The sequence below is a fragment of the Strix aluco genome, chromosome 4, assembly GCF_031877795.1.
Source record: "Strix aluco isolate bStrAlu1 chromosome 4, bStrAlu1.hap1, whole genome shotgun sequence".
NCBI classification, from domain to species: domain Eukaryota; kingdom Metazoa; phylum Chordata; class Aves; order Strigiformes; family Strigidae; genus Strix; species Strix aluco.
The window spans coordinates 29,851,931-29,877,130 of record NC_133934.1 but is presented as its reverse complement, the minus strand read 5'-3'; the positions used below and the strand labels follow the sequence as shown (position 1 = coordinate 29,877,130).

Here is a 25,200-nt window from a genome sequence, read left to right as displayed (position 1 = left end):
CAAAGCATATAAGTTCTGAAATCTTGTAATACAGAAATAAACTTGTTTTCCTGAAAATGTAGTACTTTAAAAATAATTTGTTTTGATTGTGCGTGTATATAAGTGTGTGTGTGTACAAGTTCTTATTTTGTTCTTTTGTTATTTGTAATCTACTTTGGGTTCATCAAGATGTGAATTTTAATGGTACTGAATAACTACTTCAGAGAGTCGGAGCAGAATATCTCCCTTGTGGTGACAGGGATTGTGAGTTTTGGTAGGGAATTTTGAATATTGTTTGGCAAAAGGAGTTAAGAGTATTTCTGTCTGTTCATTCCTGGTTGTATGAAACCCATATTAAGATCAATTCTCCAGCAGTGCAGAAGACTACAGAGTAAAAAGAGATTGGCAAAGTATGGGAGACAGGAGGATCCAGAGTGCACAGCTACAGCATGCAGCAGAGAAGCTAGAACTGTTGCTGGGCCAACCTTGTTCACCCAGAGATCTTTATGGAGTTAGGAATTTGAGTCTAAAAGTGGCTTTAGCTGTACTGATATGGTGTCCAAGCTAGTAAGTGTTGTACTTTGTGAATAAAAAGAGCATGATTGAAACACAAGCAGGATTCTGGGAGTAAGAAGGTATCTACTTAACACTCATTCTCTCAGCTCAGTAAGTGATGAGAAGTGGGATGGGGGAGGAAAGCATGGCTGTCCCAATCATGAAAAAGTAAAATAACTGTTTAATGGGATTATAAGTTCTTTCTGTTGGAAACATAACCAGACCAAGATAGCTAATATTAGATCCAAGTGTGCAAAATCAGTAATTTTTAATTTTCAAATAGTACAATTCTTTTATTTGTCATTGATGTTTTAATTGGAACAAAAATGTAAATTCAGCTAAAAAAGATGAAACTTTGGAAAATGAGAAGGAAAGTTTTATGTTGATACACTTCTAAACTGTTAAAAATTTTAGCATTTTAGTACCAGTGCTTTCCCCTTATCATTCCCAGCACATCAAGAAGCTACCGGAGAGAAATGTTTTTATAGAGCATATATTGCATTTCTTAAAATATTTTTGCTTGTACAGCTTGAAACTGAAATAGCTTGTATTTTTCTTCTTTTGTTTGTTGTAGGAATCATACTTGGCAATTTCCTACTCTTATCCTAAGACACCAAAACTTTATGATCATGCAGAAGCATATCTTGGCCATCTCAGTGACCGAAAGGAGATGTGTCTCTGGGGTTCAGGCTTGTTCATGATGAGGCACAACTTGAGCAGTGTTTTCGGGATCAGGATTTTGGCCACAGCTGGAATTTGGGCTCTAGCATCTTAGTATAATTTTGCTTCTCTCTCTCTCCTTGCCTCTCAGCATACTGTTGGGTATGTTAAGTGCAGCAATTAGCAATATGTTATGGCCTTTATGACTGGAGCATGCTTTGCTGTTTCATTCCAAGGAATATAAGTACACGTCATGATGACTAGTGCAGCCCTGTCCTCTTGGGCATTACAGGATCTTTCGTCGTCTGGATTGCTGCTTTCAATCTAGGCATAATTTAATGCTAAAATAAAAGGGTTTTCTTACAATTTTTATGTAAGATGATCTCAAATTTAGTATCCAAGCAAATAAAAAGAATAAGCATATAGCTCATGTTCTGCTTAGCAGCTATGTAATATGAGCAAAGATTCAATCTTCCTGATAATTCCAGTGCCTTTTCAGTAGAATGTTAAGGATGCAAAACGTGGCAGGAAATAAATAATTATAATGTAAAACTCATTTTTCACTTCAAGAGGAAAATGCTTCATAATGCCAGCCATTTCTGGGTTTAGCATTTTACCAATTCCAAATTTTTTAATGCATGTGATACAGCTTGTTTCTGTGGGAGACGATGTAAATTGCCTAACTGTTGGAACATTTATGAACGGTAGTGGTATTAATATACTGTGTAAACTTCCAGAAAAACCTAAGGAAAAGGTTTAATAAAGCTTAATATGCAGCTTTCTTCTTTTTCTTCTACGGATAAACCCATCAGTTCAGAAGGAGGGCAGAGGAGTAGAAGTGCTTTGTGGGGTCATTTTACATGGACAGCATGGGGTAACCTAAGTTACCAGTTTTGCTTAATCTGTTCTTGATCTGTTGTGTGTGTAGTTGCTGTATGAATATAACTGTGTAATGTATTGGATGTATCATTATTTTTAGAGAAAGAGAAGTTAATGTATTTCCCCAGTGTTTAGGTTATTTGAGGTATGGGAATTGACAGTAAATTCTGAAAGCAAAACACATTTTGGATTGCTGTGGTTGGTGATAGATCCCTTCTTCATCAACTTTAGCTTTAGCTTTCATTCTAAGGACTCCAGTTACATTGATGATTTTACGCTGAGTATAATATCTTTCGTTTAGCAACTCATGAGGAGGGTTGGTTCCTTCTGCTTTCTGAACACCCCCACCCACCCCACAATATATTAATGTTTTTAATTTGTAATTTGTGTTCATGGCTGGAATGAGATCAATAGAGATGTTTGAGTACCCCAAGCTGATGCAAGCAACAGGCATTTCTTGCACATGAGATCTCGTTGAAGATTTTTCGAACCTTTATCAATACAAACAAGTCTTTTGAGTTCTTTTTTCTGATGCTTTCTCTTGCTGAAGGATAGTAATTTTAATAGTAGCCCACAAACGTCTCAAATTTCCTCATAGGTTTTCTTTCCTCTTCTCCTCTCCCTCTTAACAAGTTTTTGCTGTTTTTTTTCCCTGATGAAGTTTCAGACCTCTGCCACATCAGATAATTTTCTTGAGCAACATCTTAATTTGTATGTGTTCCTTTTCATCATGTACTGCTTCATTTCAGATCACAATGTAACTTGAAAGTGGTAAAATTGAGCTGATTTTTACTGTCCACTTCCAGAAGTCTGATGTATGTTGGTTGTTTGACTGGATATTTATTTTGTACGGATATTGGTGTACAGGGAACAGACTTACAACATGCTTGGTTTCCAAAGCAAGCCATAAAGATTTCAATGTATATAAAAATGAAGGTATTCTCAAAATTTAGCCTTTGTTCTGAGATGCAAGGCATTATAGTGAACCTACAAGGTATTTCTAGCATCTGTTTCTTTTCAGTGTTAAAAAGGCTTTGTATGGTTTTGTGTTGCCTGCAATAACTGCCTTCATCTTTTAGTGTAGTTAGGTCAACGTGCATTCCTTTCCTGTGGTGGCATGCCTAATTTTTCTATTGAATCCCTTTTTAGTGAGGGTCCTATTGACAGATTATAAGAAAAAAAACTAATGTCATTATTCTAGTAAACAATTCTTAATGAAACCTAGTTCCTGTTCAGATTTGGCATATATGTAGTTTGTATTGCATACTGGGATTTAAAATTTTATGAATTCACAGAATAAGAATATGATTTTACTTATTTTGAGGAAGTTTCTCCACTTGTTTATGTAATTAAAGGATTTTTCAGAGAATCAAGAATACTACTCAGTTATTGTGTCTTGAATAGCAGACTGGTTAACAAGATGAGCAGAGTATTGAGATGGTTGAAAGAGATCCTCCTGAGGTTTCCATATGGATAACCTTTCCCCATCCTTTCCCCAAACCTGAAAAACCAAGGTGCTTCAAATGAGGACAAAGAAATAATGTCATTGATGTTTTCTTAGTTTTCAGAATAGTGAATAATAGGTAAGTTATAGCATAAGGATGGCTTCTATTGAAACCTATTCTTTGAAAGATGCAGGAGGTAATTAATACATGGCATCAGTGAGCAACCTGGTAATTCTCCTTTTCCAGACAGTGTTTTAGGGATGGGCTTGCTCCCTGCTCCTTCCTGGCAGGCAGTTTATAGCTGCTTTACACTGTCTTTCTTCAGTCATTCTTCTCTCTCCAAGCTCTGGCACTGATGTGTTCTGTTTAAGTTAAAGGAAGCCTAGAGAATTTAACTTTTGTAACATGTTAAAGTCTTCCTTCTGTAATGATTTCTGCTGACACTGTTTCACAGATAAGTTTACAACTCGTGGATTTTCTGAAAGAGAGTAGTAGATAGGGGAGTTATGCTGAAAGTAAACATTGCTTGAGATCTAGACCAGGCAAATGTATTAAAAGTAGAGTAGAATATGTAAAAGGCTCTTATTTTTGTTTGTATAATAACCAAAGAAGCATGTTTTTGAAGGTTACGTACTTGCTCAGTTTAGGAGGGTTACTTATCTGTCATTTGTAATGTAAAGGTACGTATACTTCAGGTACATATGGTAACATTCAGGGACATCCTAAAATCTTTGCTGTTTTCATAATTATTTTATATGGGTTATCTGTATAAATGTAGGATTCTGTGATCCCCGTGAGCTTTGGAATACTTTTTCTGCTTAAATTTGTCATAATAATTGACAGTGCATCATATTTATGCTAATTGTCCTAGATGAAAATGATACATAAAGTCGCCACTTTGTAAAATTATGATACATGCTTTTTAACATTAAAAACCAATTTGAAAGAATGATTATAGTTCTAGGATTTTTAGATTATCACACTAAACTATTTTTCTTACTTCTTTTCAGTTGATAAGCTCTATGAGCTCAGTAGCAGAGCACTGTCTTCCCTCCTTATTACGCACCTTGTTTGACTGGTACAGGCGTCAAAATGGAACAGAAGATGAATCCTACGAATATAGACCTCGGTCTAGCACAAAATCAAAGGGGTAAGAGTTTTTCTCAAAAAAGTCTGTTTGATTTTTGTGTGCTTTCTTGTAAGAAAATGTGTGCTTTGTACTTTTTGACAAGTATTTTGTATTTGGATCTGTCATTACCTAAATCTATGTAGAAAGAGCATGGACTTCTTTGAGGTAATGTATTTAACTTGCATAGATGGATATGCATGAAGTAACTTGATGATTTTAGGGTTGATATACAGAAGGAAGTTGGATGCTGATAATTCCCAGCTAGTTTGTCCATTTTTGAATTGTTTTGATTGTTGGCAGATCCTTTCAGGAGGGGGCAAGATGTCATTGCTGCACCAAACCCCAGAGTCCATCCATTTTTGTATACATGTGCAATAGTGATTGCATGAAAGACACGTATAGCCCTTCTCTGTAACATTTGTGTTCGGTCTTGTGTATGATACTTGTGTTCTTGATTTCTTATTTTAGGGATGACCAACAACGTGAAAGAGATTATCTACTTGAAAGGAGGGACTTAGCTGTAGATTTCATTTTTTGTTTAGTTTTAATAGAGGTTCTAAAACAGGTAAGTTCTTTTCCTTTGGCAGACTTCTTTTCATCTTTTGCTTTTAATGTCAGTTTTGATAATCTCCTTTAAATTTTTTAATTAAAAACTGGAGCATATATATGATGAGCATATACAAGACTGTAATTATACTCTCAGTTGCATAAAGCCTTTGTCCTCTCCTGTCTTTTTTTTATGTGCCTGCATTATCTCAGTTCACATGTCTTGGATCCACTAAGTCAAAGCTGCTGATGTATTGCAAAAAGCAAAAGCGTAAAAAATAGCATTTTATTTACGTTGAGTAACTTTTGTCTGCTTAAACATTTTTGAAATATGATGTGAAATCATTGAATGACAAGATTAAAATGTCATTTTTAAAAAGTTAGAAAGGCTATGTAATTTTACTTGGCCTTACAGTGTAGTGCTAGATGTTGTCACACACAGTTTCTGTTAATACAAAATTTGCATTGGTGTATGGACAAGAGGATAGAGTTTGGCTTCAAGTAGCAGCATTCTTTTCTCATATTTTTTGAGAAGAGAAAAAGATTACTGTAAGGAACGTTTTGAAACATGAGGCAGACTTGTGCAAATTTCTCATTTCAAATACTTACGTAGTTTGTGTCTTTTATTTATAGGTACATAAAAATTAAATGGCTTTCTGTACTAAGTAAAGAAAGGGTTATGGCTTAATTTGCAAATAATTTGTAAGCGATTTATGTTTATGTGGTTGCGTACAGCATGTTTGTGATATAGGGAAAAATGAAAACAGTGAAATGAAAGAGCTACCTATCCTACTCTGAGACACTGACCCATCATCCAAAGTGATATTCCTATACTGTATACACAGAGATGCAGATACCAATATTAAAGCCATCAAACTCCTATGCGTTAGTGTTTTACAGAAAATCTTTAGTTCATGCTCTCTCCCTGCCTAAATGTTCTATCAGTGAGAAAGAAAAAGGGAAATGGAATAGGTTATTTAGGATTGCAGGGTTGTATGGGTAGCTTCTGTATTTTGAACTGGTACTAGTTTTTTTTGTTGAGTAGAGTACATGTTGCCAGTGATTCAATTGTCAGGAGAGGTGCCAAAGTTTTGGTCTTGAAGAGAGTCTGTGGTGACTTCTGTAGTGCTTGGGAAGCCTCTCATGCCTGTACTCCAGACAAGATAGATATTTTTCTGATAAAAGTATTTTCCTCTGCTAAAGGCCCGCAATGGGCTGCTAAACATAGATACACCACTTAAGAGAATCCTCCAGTCAATTTGGTATTAAAAGCTATCTAAAGGAGGATTTGTATGTTCTGCCTGTAATGTGAATTTGCAATTAGGCAAACAAAGCACAGAAAAGATGTTTTTTTATCAATAAACATACTTACATTCACATTATCTCTGTCTTTGTCTCTTCCTGGGAGCCCTGTCATTGTTTAATTCTTAGAAACTGGTTTTAAAGGATGCAAAGGGTATGATCCAGCCCTTTCTGTAATATGCACAGAGCAACTGGAGAGAGGGTGACAGACATGACCTATGTAGGAACAAAAATCTTTTGCTTAAATGACTACATATTACTCAGTGTATGAATATGCATGTAGATAGCCATTTCCAGTAACTGGAAGTTCTTGGACAAATAGCTTTCTTGATGCAGAAGAGTATGAAGTTCTCAAGCAGTAAGTACCTGATTTTCTGTAGACAAGACAGTAATCTTTTCTTCTGATATATTTTAGTAAAAATCTTAATCACTTGTAAGCAGTAATGTTTAGTAGGGTTATCCTAGTACCTACCTAAATTGCTTTGAAGTTTTAAAAACATTATGACTTCATAAATATATATATATAGCTTTTTTAAATAATACATTTGATTTTTACACAAATGTTTTCTTTTAAACCTGAGAAAAGTGGTGATGTCTGGGAGGACCTCAGTAAAAAACGCCTTCTAATCAATGCTTGGTTTTGGTTTCTCACCAAATTGTTGTTATTGCTAGTCAGTACAGGTTGTGTAAGTGTTCATATATTACAGAATTAACTTGATACTGTATGCCAACAAAGGATGTGTCCTTTGACACTAGTGGGAGAGATTTCTACAGGGCATCTCACAGTACTGTTTATTTACTTCATACATACGTACGTGTGTATATACATACATAGTTACATACATATAAATTATATCTGCATTTCAGATACCTGTTCATCCAGTGCCAGATCCTTTAGTACATGAAGTTCTAAACTTGGCTTTTAAGCACTTTAAACATAAGGAAGGGTAAGTTTCACTTGTGTATTTCAAAATATTTTGTGTGTGTTACCAGCCTGTGCTTGGTTATTGTGATTGTTTTCCTTTGCCTCACATGTAACATGTTGGTGACTGTACTGTAGACACTGATATCTTTTAACTGAAAACGTATCTTGAAAGAATATAGCTGTGTTCGGTATGATGCTGAGTTTATTTTGCCTAGAATATACAGAACTATTTGCACAGCCAGCCAGCGTAAGAAAAGCCTGAGTTTGGATAACTATAGTAAACTTCCTATGCAGAATATGTTTCTTATGTCCACTTAATGAAACTATGTCACTTTAAATGCCACTCATGAATTTTATGCTTGATTTTCATTATTTTTATGGTAATAATCTGTCTTGCTGTGGAACAAACTTTTTGTTTGTAATTGAGAACATGCTTGGGGTTTCAAAGAACAAAGCTGTATTTAACACCTTCTCTTTTTTCTTCTTTTCTTTTCTTTTTTTTTTTTTCCTCTTTAGGTATTCAGGAACCAACACTGGGAATGTGCATATTATTGCAGACTTATATGCAGAAGTGACAGGGGTTCTTGCTCAATCAAAGTAAGCTCAGTCTCTGACTCTTCTTGTGTTTGGGGAAAGATCGCTCTAGACTTAAAGACTATTTAATAATATAGCAACATTTATTAATGACTCCAGTAACTAATCCCTTAAGTGTCAAGTCTAGTCAGGTGTAGTCTGGCTTTTCAGTCTCATGTTCCAGCACAATAAATTTGAACCAATCAGGAAGTAATCTTTAGTACAATACTGAATTGCTTTGCTGTCAACTTGTAGGTGCAGGGAAAGGACGCCTAGTATCAGTCAACAGTTGTTCAGTTAATGAGTATATTCTAGTGTGCTCATCATCATAGGCACTCTTAAATGCCTAGATTTTAAGTATCAGGGTTCATCTTGCTTATGTTTCTTTTACTGTAGGTGCTGTTATCATTAACAGACTAAAGAAATTGGTTCAAAATTATAGACATCATATAAAAGTAACTGAGAATGTAAATAATTGCCATCTATATCCCTTGTTCAGGTTTCAAGCTGTTAGGAAGAAGTTTGTCACTGAATTAAAGGAACTGCGACAAAAAGAACAGAGTCCTCATGTAGTGCAAAGTATCATCAGTTTGATTATGGGAATGAAGTTTTTTCGAGTAAAGATGTATCCTGTGGAGGATTTTGAAGCCTCATTTCAGTTCATGCAGGTAAATGAATATTACAGAAAACTGAAATGTGCATGATTTTGATTAAGTCATGAAGGTACAATGATGCTTGCTGTGCTCAGTTGCTCACTCTGCTTGTATGTCCTCCTTCATCCTTTTCTGTTTAGTTTGTAAGTTCTCAAAGGTATGAAACATTTGTTTCTCTGCAGTTTGTGAGTACCTAGCATAACGAGAACCCATTCTCAGTTGTCTCGGTAATGTGGCAAACCTGTAATATATTCATTTATTCAAGACTAAATGAAAATGGGTAGCAATCAAATAATTTTCTTTCTTTATGAAAGCAGTGAGTTAAAGAAAAAAAGTTACTTAATGTATCTTTTTTTGACAGCTGAGATGTCAAGAAGCACTTTTGTTTAAAAAACACTTCAGTTAATTTTCAGAGAGACTTAAAATCTCTTTGTTTGCTTTTCTTGATTGTGGATTAAAAATTCTAATGAATAACTCACCCATTCCACAGTAACTGAAGTTATTGCAACTTGGTCATAAATTTTATTAGAGCCCATTGACATTGATCTCAATCCTGAAAAAACTAACATACACATAGGTACGTTAGATTGTGTCCAGAGTGGTCTGTTTGGTATAGTGGAGTGTGCAAATGTGTATGAATTATTATGGATTATTACTGTAAAATTTACTTTGCATCAAATTCATCTTGAAAATGAGAATTAAACTATTATTTTCTAATAATTTCAATAGAGATAAGCATTTATTTTTTAAAACTTCAGAATAATCTGAGTGGTGGAGTCCCCATCCCTGGAGGTGTTTAAGAGTAGAGCGCTTAGGGATATGGTGTAGTTGGGAACTGTCAACGTTAGATTAATGGTTGGACTGGATGATCTTCAAGGTCTTTTCCAACCTAGACGATTCTGTGATTCTGTGTGATTCTGTGAGGAAAAACTTGCATATTTATTTTCTGAGTACTCCTTATATTCTGAGTAGAAAGTAAATAGCTATCTGGTATTACAAACATTCTTTCAATTTCTTTTTAATTACTGGTAAAACAGGTTTTAAAGTTCCCAATGTTTTGTAAATTTGATATTGTCAAGGAATATAAGACTAACATATTTCATGTTTTAAATTCAAAGTGACAGTTAATGTCATACTGTTAGTGGTTTTTATGGCATAGTGATATTTGTCTTCCTTTTTCTAAATATTTTACTAAGGAATGTGCTCAATACTTCCTGGAAGTAAAAGATAAAGATATAAAACATGCACTTGCTGGTTTGTTTGTGGAAATTCTCATCCCTGTGGCTGCTGTAAGTATTTTTATTTCTTTTTTTTCCCCCCGCTATTCCCCTCACTTTCAATTAGGCTCTCATTGTTAAAATTGCTTCCATTAATCCTCACAACATTACATTTTCAGAGATTCAGAAAGACTATTAAGTAAATTACAAGCACCTACATAATCTTTTAAAGGGAAATGTGTCAGTATGATTCGTGTATTAGCTAGTTTCGTCTTTTTTTCAGAACTGCTTAAAATTGTCTGTTTTCTAGACTTTATCACTAAAGCACTGTGTAATCTTATACTTGCTCTACAAATTTGAAATTTCCTTAGTTTAATATTTGTTCAGTATTTAATATTTAATGGTTTAATATTTATTCAAGGGTCCCACTGACTTTTCTTTATTAGCCGAAACCTGTTAAGTTTTTTCTAGAATAAACAGAGATATGTAACATTTTTACAGTCCGATAGGGAGAGCGTGAACTCCTATGCAAGAAGAAAGAATGTAGGTTTTGGCTAATTAAATAAAAATTGTTTGTAGAGGTGAGTGTTCACTAGATGTAATCCTTCAAGTGGAAGAACAATCATTTCCCGTATGTGTTTTATATCTAAAGCCAGAAATTTTACTCAGCAGCCATAAACAAGAAAAACACCTTGATATCATCACAGTGTTGGATGTACAGTACCTGTAACATTGCTTGTGAGAATGCTTTTGGTCAGGACAGGTTCCCCCCCATCCTCTCAGGCTGCTTCGCTCGGTTGTGTAAAGCTTGGTCAACCGGTCAATGAGAAGTTATGGCAGCTGAGTATATTTTGAGTTGACTATTTACTACAAGCTCAGAAAGTTTATCGTAGTAGATGGATACTTGCTGTAACTGTTGTCTAAACTAATACTTGTATTAGCAAATGCTAGACCACAGTGCGTTCAGCACACTGGCCCAAAAAATGGCAGGTCATGGCTCCATGTTATGACCAGTTATAGGGGCATATCTTGCTATATATAGAGAACTGGGACTTGTAGATCCTGTTTTGTAGAATGGAATCTACAAAGACTAGCATGCCAGGTGGGGATCTAAGAAAGCTTGTAGGAAAAGAAAGATAAATCTCTCTGAACTCTGTGTCCTCTTTTAAATGGTCTGCCTTGCCCTGAGCCATGGGGAAATGCTTCTGTCCCTTCACTGGTCTCAACCTTCGGATTTTCTTTAAAAAAAATTTTAGAAAGGAGACAATCTTTCTTCTTAAGGCATGACCACAAAGAGGTGGTAGTAGCTGTTTATTGACCAAAGTCTTGATCTTACCTGGTCATATTTATTATATTCTTCTAGAGAAGAATTTCTTGTCCTGTTAAAAAGTGAATGCATTTGTTGTTTTGAACTCCATAGTTGTTTGGTAGTTGAAGTAGGGGTGCATAGTGAAAGTACTTAGCATTTAGGCAAACACAAATATTAGTTTGCAAAATCATACTTTAAATATAGTGAAAACAGCACGTACAGTAATGAGGCAGAAGCAGCATTTAGGAATTGGGACTATCTGGTGGTAACTGCGGAGACACTCACACCGGCTGTGAAGAGCATGTGTGTTGTTTAGTGGATCACTTCCTACAAGCATAGCCTGAATCAGCGCTTTAAATGCTTGGTGAGGGAGGCTTGATCTTTCCTTCTGACTCATTGAGTCTCTAATCACTTCATATAAATGGAGCTTCTTGAATAGAAGGGGAGAGCCCTATCCCAGATTGAGATGCAGTTGAGAGGGTTAGTCATTTTCTTGGAAGATGTGAAATGCAAGTTTGAATCTTTTTGAAGCAGCTGAAGGAACTGAAACTAGATTTTCTGTAACTTGGATACAAAAAATTGTTTAAGTGAGGAAGCTCTTGGGTTTTGGCATTGTGACTTCTTTACTGTCATTAGTCATTCAGGCATTTTTAAAAATAGGACCTGGTTTGGACCCTGGAGGTATGACAGATGACAACATATTTTACAGCAGGGAAGTCAAGGCTGACCTGTAAGCCTAAGATTATATCCCAAAGCAACAGTGTGGTTCTGGCAACAACTGACTGATTTCTTATGTGGAGCTAGCAGGCTACTGATCAATTTACAGCTTAAGAATAGCAAAAGATAAATAATTGGGGGTATGTAGGAAGTGATTTTAAAACATAAGTACTTTCTCTCTTGTTCTTTTTGGATTTGTATATGTTACAGAGATGCTACACTCTCGTTTTTATGCTTCCCCATGTTTTCAGAGTGTTCTTAGCAAGGTGGACGTGATGTATCTTTTAATAACTTTGAATAATAAAAACTATCAGAAATTATAGGGAAATTATGAGTATAGAGGATCTCTTCCAGAAAAGCTAAGCTCCTCTCCAACACCCACCCCTCAATTTGATAAATAAAGCAGAAACACAGTACAGAACAGCAGGTTGAGAATAACATTTAAATGGATCATCACAGGTATCCAGAGAGCAGCCTAAGAGGCTTGCAGAGGTTTTGATAAAGAAGGTAGATGCCTGGTTTGTGGAAGGAAGGCTATTCTTTGTGCAAGGACAGAGTGGATAAAAGAGGTGTAGGGCTCTATGTATCTGTTTCATTAATTCTGAAAGCTGAACAGAGACAACTTACATGGTTGACTGGCTGGTAATCCTGTGTATCATCTAAATTTTCAGAACTGGAGTATGTAAAAAAAGGGGAGCATTGGAGAGGGGAACAGTGAAAAAGTTACAGATTATAAGCATTATTTCATATATTTAAAAAAATATTAAGAGTTTCACTGTAGTTTTTGTTAGTTGGTGTCTGATATTTTTTCTTCTTTAAGTGTAGAATACAGTCCACATTCTTAAAATAGTGGGTTTTTAATGGATTTTGGGTTTCTTTTGTTGGGATTTTGGTTTTTTTTAACTGTATGGTTGTAGTATATGACATGATTTCTTATGCTTCTGTTTATATTTCAGATAAATGCACTCAAATACTTACCTAATGTGAGATTTAACTTTTGAATGTTCTTGAATTCATGGACATCTTAATGTATATTTAAATTGCCTTATGTATAAACTTTTAAATCCATTTATGTGTGTATTTTTTTTAATAGGCTGTTAAAAATGAAGTGAATGTGCCATGTTTGAAAAATTTTGTGGAGATGCTTTATCAGACTACCTTTGAATTGAGTTCAAGAAAGAAGCATTCGCTGGTATTTTAAAGAAATATTTCAACTTCTCCATTTTGCTTATCTTAGACTTTTAAGCTAGTACATTATATGACGAAAAGCTAACAGCTGTGTTAATTTAAATCAACTCCTCGACTCAAGTATAATTAAATTCATGCTGTGTATGTGCATTTGCTCTAATTTTGATTTGTTTCTTTGTGCAAGATATGTGCTCTGTTATCTAGCTTGTGAGATTGTCTTGAAGTTAATGCTTGTTTTTGATTATTTTAGTGGGTTTTAGCACAGAGTTATTTAATCTAATGTCTCTTTTAAAAAGAACTTGCATTCAGGGAGCCTGTGTATTTAAATTATGTTTAATTAAAAGATGGAAGTGTCAGACAAGACTTTTCCAGGAAAATAGCAGCCTGTTAATAGCCTGTTTTCTCCTCTCTTCATCCACTTTGTTTTTCTTTCTCCAGTATTTTTTATTATCTCTTTCGGATATAAATATCTGTGGGGTTTTTTTCCCCTAAGACTGCATCTTAGCAATGATTTAAATCTCTTACTAATGCAGTATTTGGTAATTGTTGATGACCATGGCTGCCATGTTTCAAGTTGATTCACTTCACTTTGGTGGAAATGTAGAGCTAAATTTTGCATCACAGTTGGCATATCCAGTAAATTTAAAATTACTTCTTTTCACTTTCATGTTAGGGATGAGCTTTACTTTCTGGTATTCTGAGCATATAAAGCATATGTCATTGTACATGGTTAAACTCCTTGTGTAAGACTAACATAAAGTAGTTGATGTTAGTATTCACAATGTCATTTTATTTATGAAGTCAGAAACATTGTTACATCAAGATTACAATTTACCTATTCATCTTCATTCTAATTTTGCTCCATAACAAGATAATCTGCAGTCAGATTTTGTATTAGTCACTGTTACATATTCTGTTAAAGTATGTGATGTTTAAACAAATCTTACATTACTAAAGCAAAGCAAAGTCATGCTAGTCTGCATATTCACAGACTTTATTAAATCATACTTAATTCCTTACTAAAAGTAGATCTTGAGTAGAAGTAACATTTTTGACAACTTAAAGTCTGTCTCGGTTTTTACTGAGTTGATGACGTTTTTCCTAAATATTCTTCTTAGACACAGTTCCCTCTCCCGCATGTAGGACCCCATGAACTGAATCATGTGGTTGCAGGAGAAGAGTGAATATTGTATGAAGGGTGAGATCTGCTCTCGGTCTTTGAGATCAGGCCTTGCTAGTGGATGAGCTTCACCGTGGTCCCACTGTCCTGGTCTTACAGCTCTTACAGCACATAGGTTATACCCTGGACACCATGCCTGGCACGCATGTCCTAGTGCAGGGGAAAGGCTGCTGTGCAATGCTAAAACTGCAGGACTGAGAGACAAGAACTGACTGTGTGTCTCATTCACAATGTACAAGACTTGGGAGGTCTGCAAAGAGCAATTTGATCAATTCTTTTTCCCCCCTACTCGTAGGCTTTGTATCCATTGATCACCTGCCTGTTGTGTGTCAGTCAGAAACAGTTTTTTTTAAATAACTGGCACGTTTTCCTGCAGAACTGTTTGTCACATCTAAAGGTAAGAATCCTTTTCAATTCAGGAACTGTTGCAAATCAATAGCACTTATTCAAATATGTTCTCAGCATTCTTGTGCCAAATAGAAAGATGAATATTTGGCTGTTTAAAAGGACACTGTGAAATAATTTTTTTTAATTAAATGTCTTAAGTCTCCACTAATATTAAACTTAGTAGTAAGTTTTGTGATGCTGTATAATGCTGGAAATAGATGTGGCCCCCTTGGGGACTATTAGTTTTATTGAGTAAAATCTGCAGAAGTATCTGCTAGTAATGTATAGTAAGTGGAAAATTTCTCTTGTTCACTTACTGAAGGAATAGAAAATGAATTGGGAGTCCAGAAAAGAGATATCTACAGCCTGTGATATATATTTTCCAAGTAAAAATTACAGTGTCCCTTTAACTCATGGCTTCAGTTGATAGCATTGTAAACATGAGTCGGTTGATAAAGAGATCAAGATACTTAGAAAGTAGGGATTTGTTTTAGTGACTTTCTTGTAGCATTAATTGTTGTACATGTTCTTTCCTTAATTTTGATTAACATAGTTCATGATGTCGCCTAATGTATGATTTTGATAATTTTAATAAATTCTTTGATCCATCTTCACAATATTCATTCTGGTTAGGTATGAGTGACAATTCCAAAGCTTATTAGTAACATACGTAAACCAGCATGAAGTCGAAAGGAAACAGGTTTAGCTGCTTGGATTGTTTTTTAAGGGTCATTTTGTTTTCATGACATCTTTCACACTTTTCTGTTGCTTGTTGGGGTTTTGTATATTTTTCATCTAACATTGCAGTTCTTTTGCAATATTTGCCTTAATTTTTGTTTTGTTGTTTTTTTGCTTATGGAGGCTGCTTTTGCTTTTGTTTTTAAAGCTTTTAAAAAAATTCTTACAATCTAGGAGTTGCATTTTGCTGGCATAATGTCCATTGCTGATAATGGATGTATTAAAACCATAAATGCCAATGAGTTTAACTGGTAGTTGCTGAGCATGCATTTTATATTTCACTTAGTTTTGTTAACCACTAACAGCTTAACCCATTTACTGTAAGGCTCTATTCAGCAGAAATTCTACATATGAATTTCTGCAATTCAGAATTTGCAGTGTTACGATGCTGTGTCATCAATGAGTAATTTTAGGATATTTTATGGCTTGGTTTAATTTGGCCCACCAAATGCTATTGGTTTTTTGGGTGCCTACCTTGTTCAGAAACTTTGTTGACTTTAATCTTGAAAAAATACACCCCCACTGTCCTCATGTGTCTTATGAATTAATGTGTTCTTTTGTTTCTGAAGCTAATTAAATGCATGCACTCTGTAATAAGTAATCTCATTAATTTATAAATCTGAACTTCACAGCAGTTTAGTCTTTTAGATTTCCCCTTCCCCATTTTATTTCCTGATTTCCTAATGACTAAAATTATTTTATTTTCAGTTACCTAAATATATAAAATGCAATAAGAATTCCAAATCCATTGTCCCTAGTGTCTTTGTTGTTTAATAAAGTAATTTTGAGAGTAACTGGAAGATACTTCAGAGTACCAAAAAGATTCATCCACCCCTACTGTATTATTTAAAATTAACAAATTAATGATTGAAATAACAACACTTAAACTCTGTCGTAGAGATATTCTGTGAAGAGTACAGGCCCATTTACAAGTTGCCAAGAGGTAATGTAGGTCATGGATTCATGGTGCTCACTTTATTCCTTGGTGACTGCCCAGTACAAACTCTTACCTAGCAATGAACACCATGTGGTCACTTTGGTGACAGAAATGAGCAATCTCCCTTTCGCCACGCTGTGAAAGTTCACATCTTCGCAGTTGCTCCATAGTACCTGATGCATAGTGTATTCGTTCCCTACCTTACCCTGTAGTATTCTGGTGCTATGCTGTACTTGATAATGCTCCTCAGAGTGCTTTGAATCCTAATCCAGTACTAGCAGTATTTATTGCCCTTGTAAACTCTTTGTACTGGATTTCAGTGCACATTACTTTCAGTTATCCTCAAAGCAGGCTTATTGTGTGGGGAAACCATCCTAGGCTTGCTTGAAAGGGGGAAGTCCAGGGATGTGGACTGATGCAAATAGCAGATAAGTGAGTTGTAAGAGTCAGTTTAGACCAGGAGTGCACCAAAGGGTGTTTCTTGGTATACATACAGCTGGCCTTGTCCCACAAAGCAGTTGCTTCAACATTGAGCCCAGCAGGGCATTTCTTTAACCACTGTTATGTAGGCAAAATTCTGAATTTGTTCAGCAGACAATAACACTGGGTCAGTATTGTAAAATATTTTGCTTACATTTTTGACCAGTATTTAGATTGACTAATTCTAGCAGGTTTGTCAGAAATCTGATAGATTCTTGGATAAAGCTGAGTTGTTGTGGTATCCTTACCACCTCTTCTGGAGAGAGGAAGAAGCATTTAAGAAAGCTGCTGAAATGGGAGAAAAGTGTCTGTCATTTTGCACCACTGTTGGGTGGAAAAGAATAATTTTTTTTCTTCACAGTTTAACCTTTGTGTCTGTTACCACAAAACCTTGAAAGTTGGAGGAACGTTTTCTGTCACTATAGCAAAACCTGTATTTCTACTGAATAGAGTCCTTACTAGACAGCTATCTCTTGTTTTTGTGCTTTTTTTCATCTAACATGCATGTGCCTTCCATTCTCATGTTTGTTATGTTTTGCTGTCTCACATTGCTTTATTTAGATGCCATCTAACAACAGTATCAGAAAACAAATAGAAACACTGCAGGTGAGTTAATATGTTGTTGTAACTCAGTGAAACGTTGCTTTGTCTCATGTAAATACTTTGTTTTGGTTTTTATGTTAATTGTTGTATTTTGTGCTTTCCTTTCTTTGTAAAACTGCAGTTAGTACTGTTAAGAAGCAGCAGGACTAAGAATAGCTAATGTTTCAAAGATCTTTTTTCTTGCCAGGGAGTAAAGGAGAAAGATCAGAAAATTATCTAATACCAGTTTTTCTTTGGGGGCAAAAATGTGGCTTTGTGAGATTGAGTATCAAGATCACAGCTGTTTTCCCTGAACAGCGGTTGCATGTTTCCACTGGAAGTAAACTACCTATCAGTTGTATGTTTTCTTTCTGTTAATTCATTTCAAGAAGTGTCTTGCATGCGAGCAAACTTGAAAACATTTTCACAGTAAAAAATGTGAAACTGATTTACTGTAACAACTTGCAGTGCACTAACTTGAAAGACTTTTACACTGTTGGTTTTGCAGGTTTTAAAAAGTAGAAATTGTTTTAGTTCAGAACAGAAGAAAAGTTTAACGTCAGTATTAAAAAGTACTTTCTTCAGTAAGTGACTACATTTGACTAACATGGAAAAAATGCTATTTTGTTTCTTGCCTTCATTGAGATATGTTTCATTGACTCATTTCAATGTGTCATGTAAGACCACTGTAGATTTGCTCTTACTTTTTTGGGTTTGTAACACAGATACAGTTCTTGGCAGCTTATTCCATAGTCTGCTGATACAATTTATGTTGAAAGTTTTAGGATTTTAAACAAAACTATGTCTGGAAAAAATAACAGATAGAATGCTTTAAAAGCTGATAGGCATCAGCTAAAAAGACTGAAATTCAGCCAGGTTGGTGAATTACATAGCCGTATATACTGTATTCTAGTTGCAGTAATCTCAAAGAGAAAAGGAGGTACTGACATATTAACACCAGGCATACAAGAAGTGTGCCATAAAATAGACACAAAAAGCCATTTTATTCTAGCATATTTGTTTAGTTCCTAGTCATAGGAAGAGATAATGAAAATTTTCAATGATTAAGAAATTAGAAGTACTGTATTTATTTTATTTTGTAACCCTTTTTAAAAGGTGAATGCCTCCTTATACTTTTTTTTTTTTAAACAAAAAACCAAACTTTGTCATAACTAATCAGAAGTAGCTGTATTGGATGATAAACCTCCTAACAGATGAAATGTTGTTAACACATTATAAAATGTCTGCTAGCTATGCCATTATTTGATTAGATGATGGAAAGCCAGTAGTAAATCTTTGGTTTTCTTCTGGACCTGTAAATTAAGCTCCCCTTTGGAATATCAGAAATAAGAAAATTGAAACATTACTCAGTTCTAGATGTCCCATTTCAGGTAGACTTTGATAATGCCTGCACCAATGAATTCACCAGCCTACTTTGAACATCAAGAACTGTTGGCCTGTAGATTAAATATGATGAGTAATAATATGTTTTTTTGCTGTTGATTAAAATCAAAGCTCTCACAGTTTCACCTTCTTGTACAATTATGAGTGTTTGCTTCTTCCTCACAGAAGCACTGCTGGTAAATTAACTGGACAGTGGGACAGTTATCTGTCTGAATACTAAGCAGGGACAGATGTAACTTTTTACTGGTTAGATTTTGTCTGGATCACCTTCTGAAATTTACCCACTGCCTAGTTGCAGGTGTGCTAATTCAGAGGTGATGGTAGGAACACATTTATGAGTGTGAAGGGAGGATAGAACAGCATTATCACTGACATAGACTGAGTTAAGTTATTCCTTCTAATATTCTGATAAATGTGTGTTATTTGTGAACTACCACTTTTGCCTTTGATTTTGTGATAGGCTTTTAGCCTTTCTTAAAGTAAGCTGCTGCCAAAACCAATCATCCTGACCCACCAGTGTTAAAGCCATCCAAATTACTCTCCTGTGTATAGTCTATCGCACAGATGTGGCCATAAAATTATTTGGATCAATTTACTGGTGTGAATTGGACTTTCTTACTGCTAGAGTCAATGCAAAGGGAAGAGTGAGATTGAGAAGGAGGGAACCAAGGATGAGACTATCTCTTTTCCAACAGTATTGTCTTAGATCCACTTACACCTTTTGTGTAATTCTGCTATTCTGACTCATTGGCTTGTGGTGGAGGCCACAAAATGTGAAATTAGTTAGGCTCAAGCCATCATATAGATATGTCTTGAAACAGAGGGACATGACTGGAGATGGCAAAACGGTGTGTTTTGGAGGTTCTTTTGTTGGTTTTTGTTGGTTTTGTTTGGGTTTGGTGTTTGGGGGTTTTTTTTATATATTGAGAGAATGCCTAAAAAGACAACTGGGAATCGTTTATTCTGTTCATAAATTCATACTTATGGGCAATTCCACGAATCTCGCTGGGGACCTCAAGATTAATAATAGACCAAGAGTTGGAAAAGGGATTGCTGGAGTTATATGAAGAATGTTAGTTACTGTTTTTTACACAGTTTAAGAGCTAGGAGTAGCAAAGCTAGACTCCTAATAGCATCTTTAAGACCAAAAAAAAATGTATTTTTCATACAGTGCATAGTTTAAACTGAATTATGCCACAAGATTTTATATTAATTCAGGAAAAAGCTAGCTTAATTTTTACAATAAAAATCCATTGGGAGTAAACACTAATACAGTCCACAGGAAATGGCTACATTGGGTGAAGCCTGGAGTGCTTACCCACAGAAGCATCTTTGTGTGCCTGCCCTGTTTTGCATTCTTCTGCACCTCCTACTGTCTGCTGTCATAAACTGAATGATGGACTTAGACTTTGTGCCTGATCCAAAGCAGCTATTCCAATGTTTTAGACAAACTATAAGTTAATTTGCTATAAAGTAGGTATCCATTACCAATGGCCTTCTGAGAAAAGTTCTTGGAAGCAATATACTCTTGGTGTTCATCTCAAGAGGAATATCTGCTTTCTAGTTACTCCTCTGCTCTCAGAGTGAAAGATCTGTAAAATAGTCTGGAATTACTAGTTAAATATTCAGGTAGTATTGGAAATATGCAATATAGGGTTGTTTTTATTAAAACATGTTAAAACTTGTATTCAGTATTAAACACATCAGTTTTCATTGTTAAAAAATTGAAAGTATTCTTAAAAGTCAAAAGAGTAATAATAGAATTTTCTGAGTGTCTCACAGGCAACAGTAACTGTATTTTTCATTTATTTTACAGAATAAAGATCCCAAAATGTCCCGAGTTGCACTGGAATCTTTGTATAGGTTATTGTGGGTTTATGTTATTAGAATAAAATGTGAAAGCAACACTGTAACTCAGAGGTAAGTTCATTATGCAGAGGATTTTAAACTATTGATTGGTGGGTTTTTTTTCCTCCTAGTGATTTCAGAAGAGATCTTGAAACCAGCTCAGGGATGGTCTAGTCACGTAAACAGGGGAACAAAGACTTCATCTTAAGAGAAAACCAAAAGAACTTGATTACTTTGATGAAGAGAAAGAATAGAGACTACAGTTGTCTTTGCAGGGATAGAAGAGGGCAGAGAGATAAGAAGCAGGGTATTTATTAACGTTGAAAGGCACTAACAGTACCAGAACAAATAGGATATGAAGTGGCCATCACAAAGTATGGGATAGAAATTAAAAGGTTTTCTTTATAAATCAACATCATGAGAATTTGGAAGTGTCATTTGGATTTTGCCCTTCCTCCTGACTGTTACTAAGTAGTTTAAAGCAGGATCTTGGTCACTTTATAAATGAACCCATGATACTGTTGCCTGTGACAGCAGAGGGCTGTACTTTCTGTAGTTGGTCCTACCTGTCGTAAGCTTCTGTATTATTTAGTAGTATCCCCCACACACACTCTTGTGGATTTGAACTGTAACATCTATGCTATTTTAAAAAGTTTTTTTATTTCTTTTTGTTTCTAAATTCTTGTAGCCGTCTCATGAGCATTGTATCAGCACTTTTTCCAAAAGGATCACGTAGTGTGGTCCCACGAGACACACCTCTGAATATATTTGTGAAGATTATTCAGTTCATTGCTCAGGTAAGAATACATCTATGTAGAGCTAAAAGAATAGGATGAACATTATTGGAAGAAATGTAAATTTAAGGTTAGTTTTTGAAATATTTATGCTTAATCAGTGGTCTTATATCTTGAGTAGAATTTCCCTAAATATATATAACAAATGACTCATTCTGTTTCTACTAGTGGCAAAATTATTTTACTTAAACTTCAAAAACTGTTGTGTATGAACATTATGATGATTAATATTTACATTTATATTGCACTGTTGTGGGTGTGTATATATATATTTTAAAATACATTAATATAATTAGCATATCCATTATAACATTTTTATAGGGCCAAAGCATTCAAACAGTAGTATCCACTTATATTTAGCCTGGAGACTAGCCTCTGTAGACAGAGGAAATATGCAATGCATGCAGTAGTGTGTATTTAGTATCGCATTATGTGCTTCTGTTGTCATAATATCAAAATGCAGGATATGATCTCACAAGCTAAATTCTCATTTATCTATAACCTTATAGATTAGAGACGTGTTTTTCAGTCTTAGATGGCTTGTCTGTGCTTCAGCTTCCAAAATTATTTGCTTCTAATCACACTGGGATGAGGCAGGACACACAACCCTTCACTTTTTATATTTGTTTCCTAGGGCTCCTCTTTTTATCACTAATTTTTTGTTATCTAAAACAGTTTAGCTCATTTGTAGAAATGTGTTCGACCTGAGCCGAATTGTCTGGGAATTTTTTCAGGAGAAATGATTCAACCATATCAGGGGAAGAGCTGTGTTGAATTGTACTATATTTTAAAAAGAACATTAAGTTATAAGAATAAATTGGAAAAAAGGAACATTTTTCTAAATTTTTATTTTTTTAAAATTTTAAGACATGATACCCAGCACCTGTGCAAAGCCAAGAAATTAAACTGTGCATATTAACAGAAAAGAGATGATCATATGAATCTATTTTCCTTTATAGGAACGTTTGGATTTTGCAATGAAAGAAATAATATTTGATCTTCTTAGTGTTGGAAAATCACCTAAAACCTTCACTATTAATCCAGAGGTAAAAAAAACTTGTTTGCATGTAGTGAGAACAGGGCACTGCGGGATATTTTGGGGGGAAAGTGGTTAACTGTTTTTGAGCCAGGGTGAAACCAGGTTAATGAATATCTATCTGAAGGGGTGTTCTGCTAAAACTAAAGTAGTAGTTGTATTCATACACAATTGCTGTTTCATTTCTGGTGAGTAAGCTAGCAGCAGTACTACAGTTCAGACTAATTTCAACAACATTTTCAGTAAGTATGTGTGAATTTTTGCTACAGTAGAACCGTAAAGACTTTTTTCAGGGAAGTTGTACCTAGCTTTTACGGTTCAAGATCCCGTTTAACAGATGAGATGTTTAAGCAATGTCTGTCTTCAGTATGTCATTCTCAAGATTCATATTAAGTCCTTCAGTGCTCTGTACTGTGAAATATTTGGTATGTTAGCCTGTGCCAAGTCAGTTAACTGGAATCAGAGTTGTGGGGATGCACTAAAGCTTTAAACTTTATTCTTGTTATTTTTGTTACCCTAATATGTAACATTTAAATAATGCCTGTCCTGCTGGAACCATACTGATGTCTGTTTGAAAGAGGAAAAATGCAATGCATGTTTTGCCTCATTGTGTTACTTCAATGTTATAATTTCTTCTGTTTTCTCTTTCCTTTTTCCTCCCTTTTTTACTGTTGAAGAGGATGAATATTGGCCTTAGAGTCTTCCTTGTCATAGCAGATAGCTTGCAGCAGAAAGATGGTGAACCACCAATGCCAACAACAGGAGTTGTTCTTCCCTCAGGAAATACTCTGCGTGTGAAGAAAATTTTTCTTAATAAAACACTGACAGATGAGGAAGCAAAAGTTATAGGTATGTTGTATTCTTTTGTAAGTTGGCATTCCAAAATGTGCATATATGTTCTTAATTATTCTCAAGCAGCACTTTTGTGTAACTTTAATTCTGTATTTATTTTGTAAGTGAGAATCTAATGATAGTCTGTTTTAACAGAATTGCTTTGATTCTTTAGAGAGGTCTTCTAGACAATATTGACCTTCTGGTGTCCAAGACTGAATTCATGACTTTTTTTTGAAGTGTTTTGCACTGCCGAATTAGAACAAAGAAGCCTGAGTACAATTAGTGTGGTAAATAGCATGGCAATTTTTATTCCCTTGATGTCACTAGAATGTCCCAAATGTCCCACTTCCCACAGCTGAAGTGGAGTAAGACAATTTTGATCCCTGTGCTGTATTGATCTGTGGATGAGGTAGCCATCACTAAAGGGCTGATTTAACACGTAAAATTTAAAGAAGAACTAAAATGCTTAGAACTGAGAAGATGAAAAAGCAACTAATGGTTGTTTCTTTGTTTACATTCTTTCTGAAGGAAATTCTACTTTCATATAATACCTCCTACTACTCATTTAACATGCATTTCTTTTGATATTTAAAATGTGTATTTCATGTCATCTTTTGTACAAGAAGGAATTTGTCCTAAGTTGAATAAGTGGCAAATATTTTAATAAAAATGTGAAAGTTAAATGAGAACAAATGAAAGAGGTGATGGGAACTCTTTGGCTTTGCAGGTATGTCCATATACTACCCTCAAGTCAGAAAAGCTCTAGATAGCATTCTTAGGCATCTGGACAAAGAAGTTGGAAGGCCCATGTGCATGACTAGTGTACAGATGTCCAATAAAGAACCTGAAGACATGATTACGTATGTAATGAATTAAAATATTTTCACTGTCACATCATACTATTTTTATGCTGTAATGTTGCAGATGCCATCATTAATGAATTGCAACAATTGTCTTTTTACTTGGCTATTAAGTGAACACTAATTTCATTAATGATAAAAAATTTTGTTAGCTCCTTAGTTTTGACATGAAATTGAAAAACATTTGCAGTGTACTGAAGTAAATTTTCTTGTTGTTTTGTTGATTGTAAACTGTTTTTGTAGGGGTGAGAGAAAACCTAAGATAGATTTGTTCAGAACTTGTATTGCTGCTATCCCAAGACTGATTCCAGATGGCATGAGCAGAACTGACCTCATTGAATTGCTTGCAAGGTAAGGGAAATGAAATTCTGCTCTTAGTGGATGTTCCTTTTCAAATGCTGTGTGTATAAGAATTTGTAAGTGCACTAGGTTAGGTAGCGTGAGTCCACTGCATACAGAATCTGTTTTTCCTCTTCCTGCCTACCTTCTGGAGTTGGTCAAGTGTTACAGGCCAGAGTAGCAGGAGGTAAATTTATCATGAAGATCTTGCACTTCCTTTTAGAGAAAATTTTTTGAAAAGAATGTTGCTTTGTTTTTTAAATACGTCTTGTCTTTTTATTACTACTGTCATGCTCTCTCCCCCCACCCCCTTTTCTTTTTCCCTCCTATCGCTAATACTGTAAATTATCATAAAGGCATTCTTGTTTGACATGAGCAAGATGTGAGACAGGCACTTACAGGAAACTTTTTTTCTTGTTCTCTACGCTTTCTTTTTCCATTTTTTTGATCCAACGCTACCCATATTCTTCCATGTCAATTTAACTTGAATGTGCCTTATCAGTACTGATAGTAGTTGAAACAACTGGATAGCCAGGTGTTTGCAGAAGGGTAAACTGAGCATTCAGTGAGAATATGTAGTTGTATATGCAAACAATCTTTATGTATTGCTAGATTGATAAACCTTCCTCTTTTTAATATTTTTATTTTTAATACAAGAATGGTCATGGTGCAGAAATACAGGATAGCTTTTGGCTTTGAAATTA

The 25,200-nt window shown here is 35.0% G+C and overlaps 1 protein-coding gene across 13 annotated transcripts in view; it reads left to right on the top strand.

The window, feature by feature from the left end:
- Window positions 1–25,200, top strand: part of FRYL (FRY like transcription coactivator) — a 177,509-nt gene that overhangs the window by 81,895 nt on the left and 70,414 nt on the right. For 10 of the 13 annotated variants that reach the window (XM_074822503.1, XM_074822505.1, XM_074822501.1 and 7 more), the window contains 15 exons: window positions 4,529–4,668; window positions 5,116–5,212; window positions 7,363–7,442; window positions 7,937–8,017; window positions 8,493–8,661; window positions 9,843–9,935; window positions 12,983–13,081; window positions 14,553–14,654; window positions 17,361–17,405; window positions 20,602–20,705; window positions 21,322–21,430; window positions 22,387–22,473; window positions 23,141–23,312; window positions 24,025–24,157; window positions 24,401–24,508. In XM_074822503.1, coding sequence (XP_074678604.1) covers window positions 4,529–4,668; window positions 5,116–5,212; window positions 7,363–7,442; window positions 7,937–8,017; window positions 8,493–8,661; window positions 9,843–9,935; window positions 12,983–13,081; window positions 14,553–14,654; window positions 17,361–17,405; window positions 20,602–20,705; window positions 21,322–21,430; window positions 22,387–22,473; window positions 23,141–23,312; window positions 24,025–24,157; window positions 24,401–24,508 — 1,619 coding nt within the window. The remainder of the gene's footprint in view (window positions 1–4,528; window positions 4,669–5,115; window positions 5,213–7,362; window positions 7,443–7,936; window positions 8,018–8,492; window positions 8,662–9,842; window positions 9,936–12,982; window positions 13,082–14,552; window positions 14,655–17,360; window positions 17,406–20,601; window positions 20,706–21,321; window positions 21,431–22,386; window positions 22,474–23,140; window positions 23,313–24,024; window positions 24,158–24,400; window positions 24,509–25,200) is intronic. The other 3 variants (XM_074822507.1, XM_074822500.1, XM_074822499.1) reach the window with 1 other exon arrangement.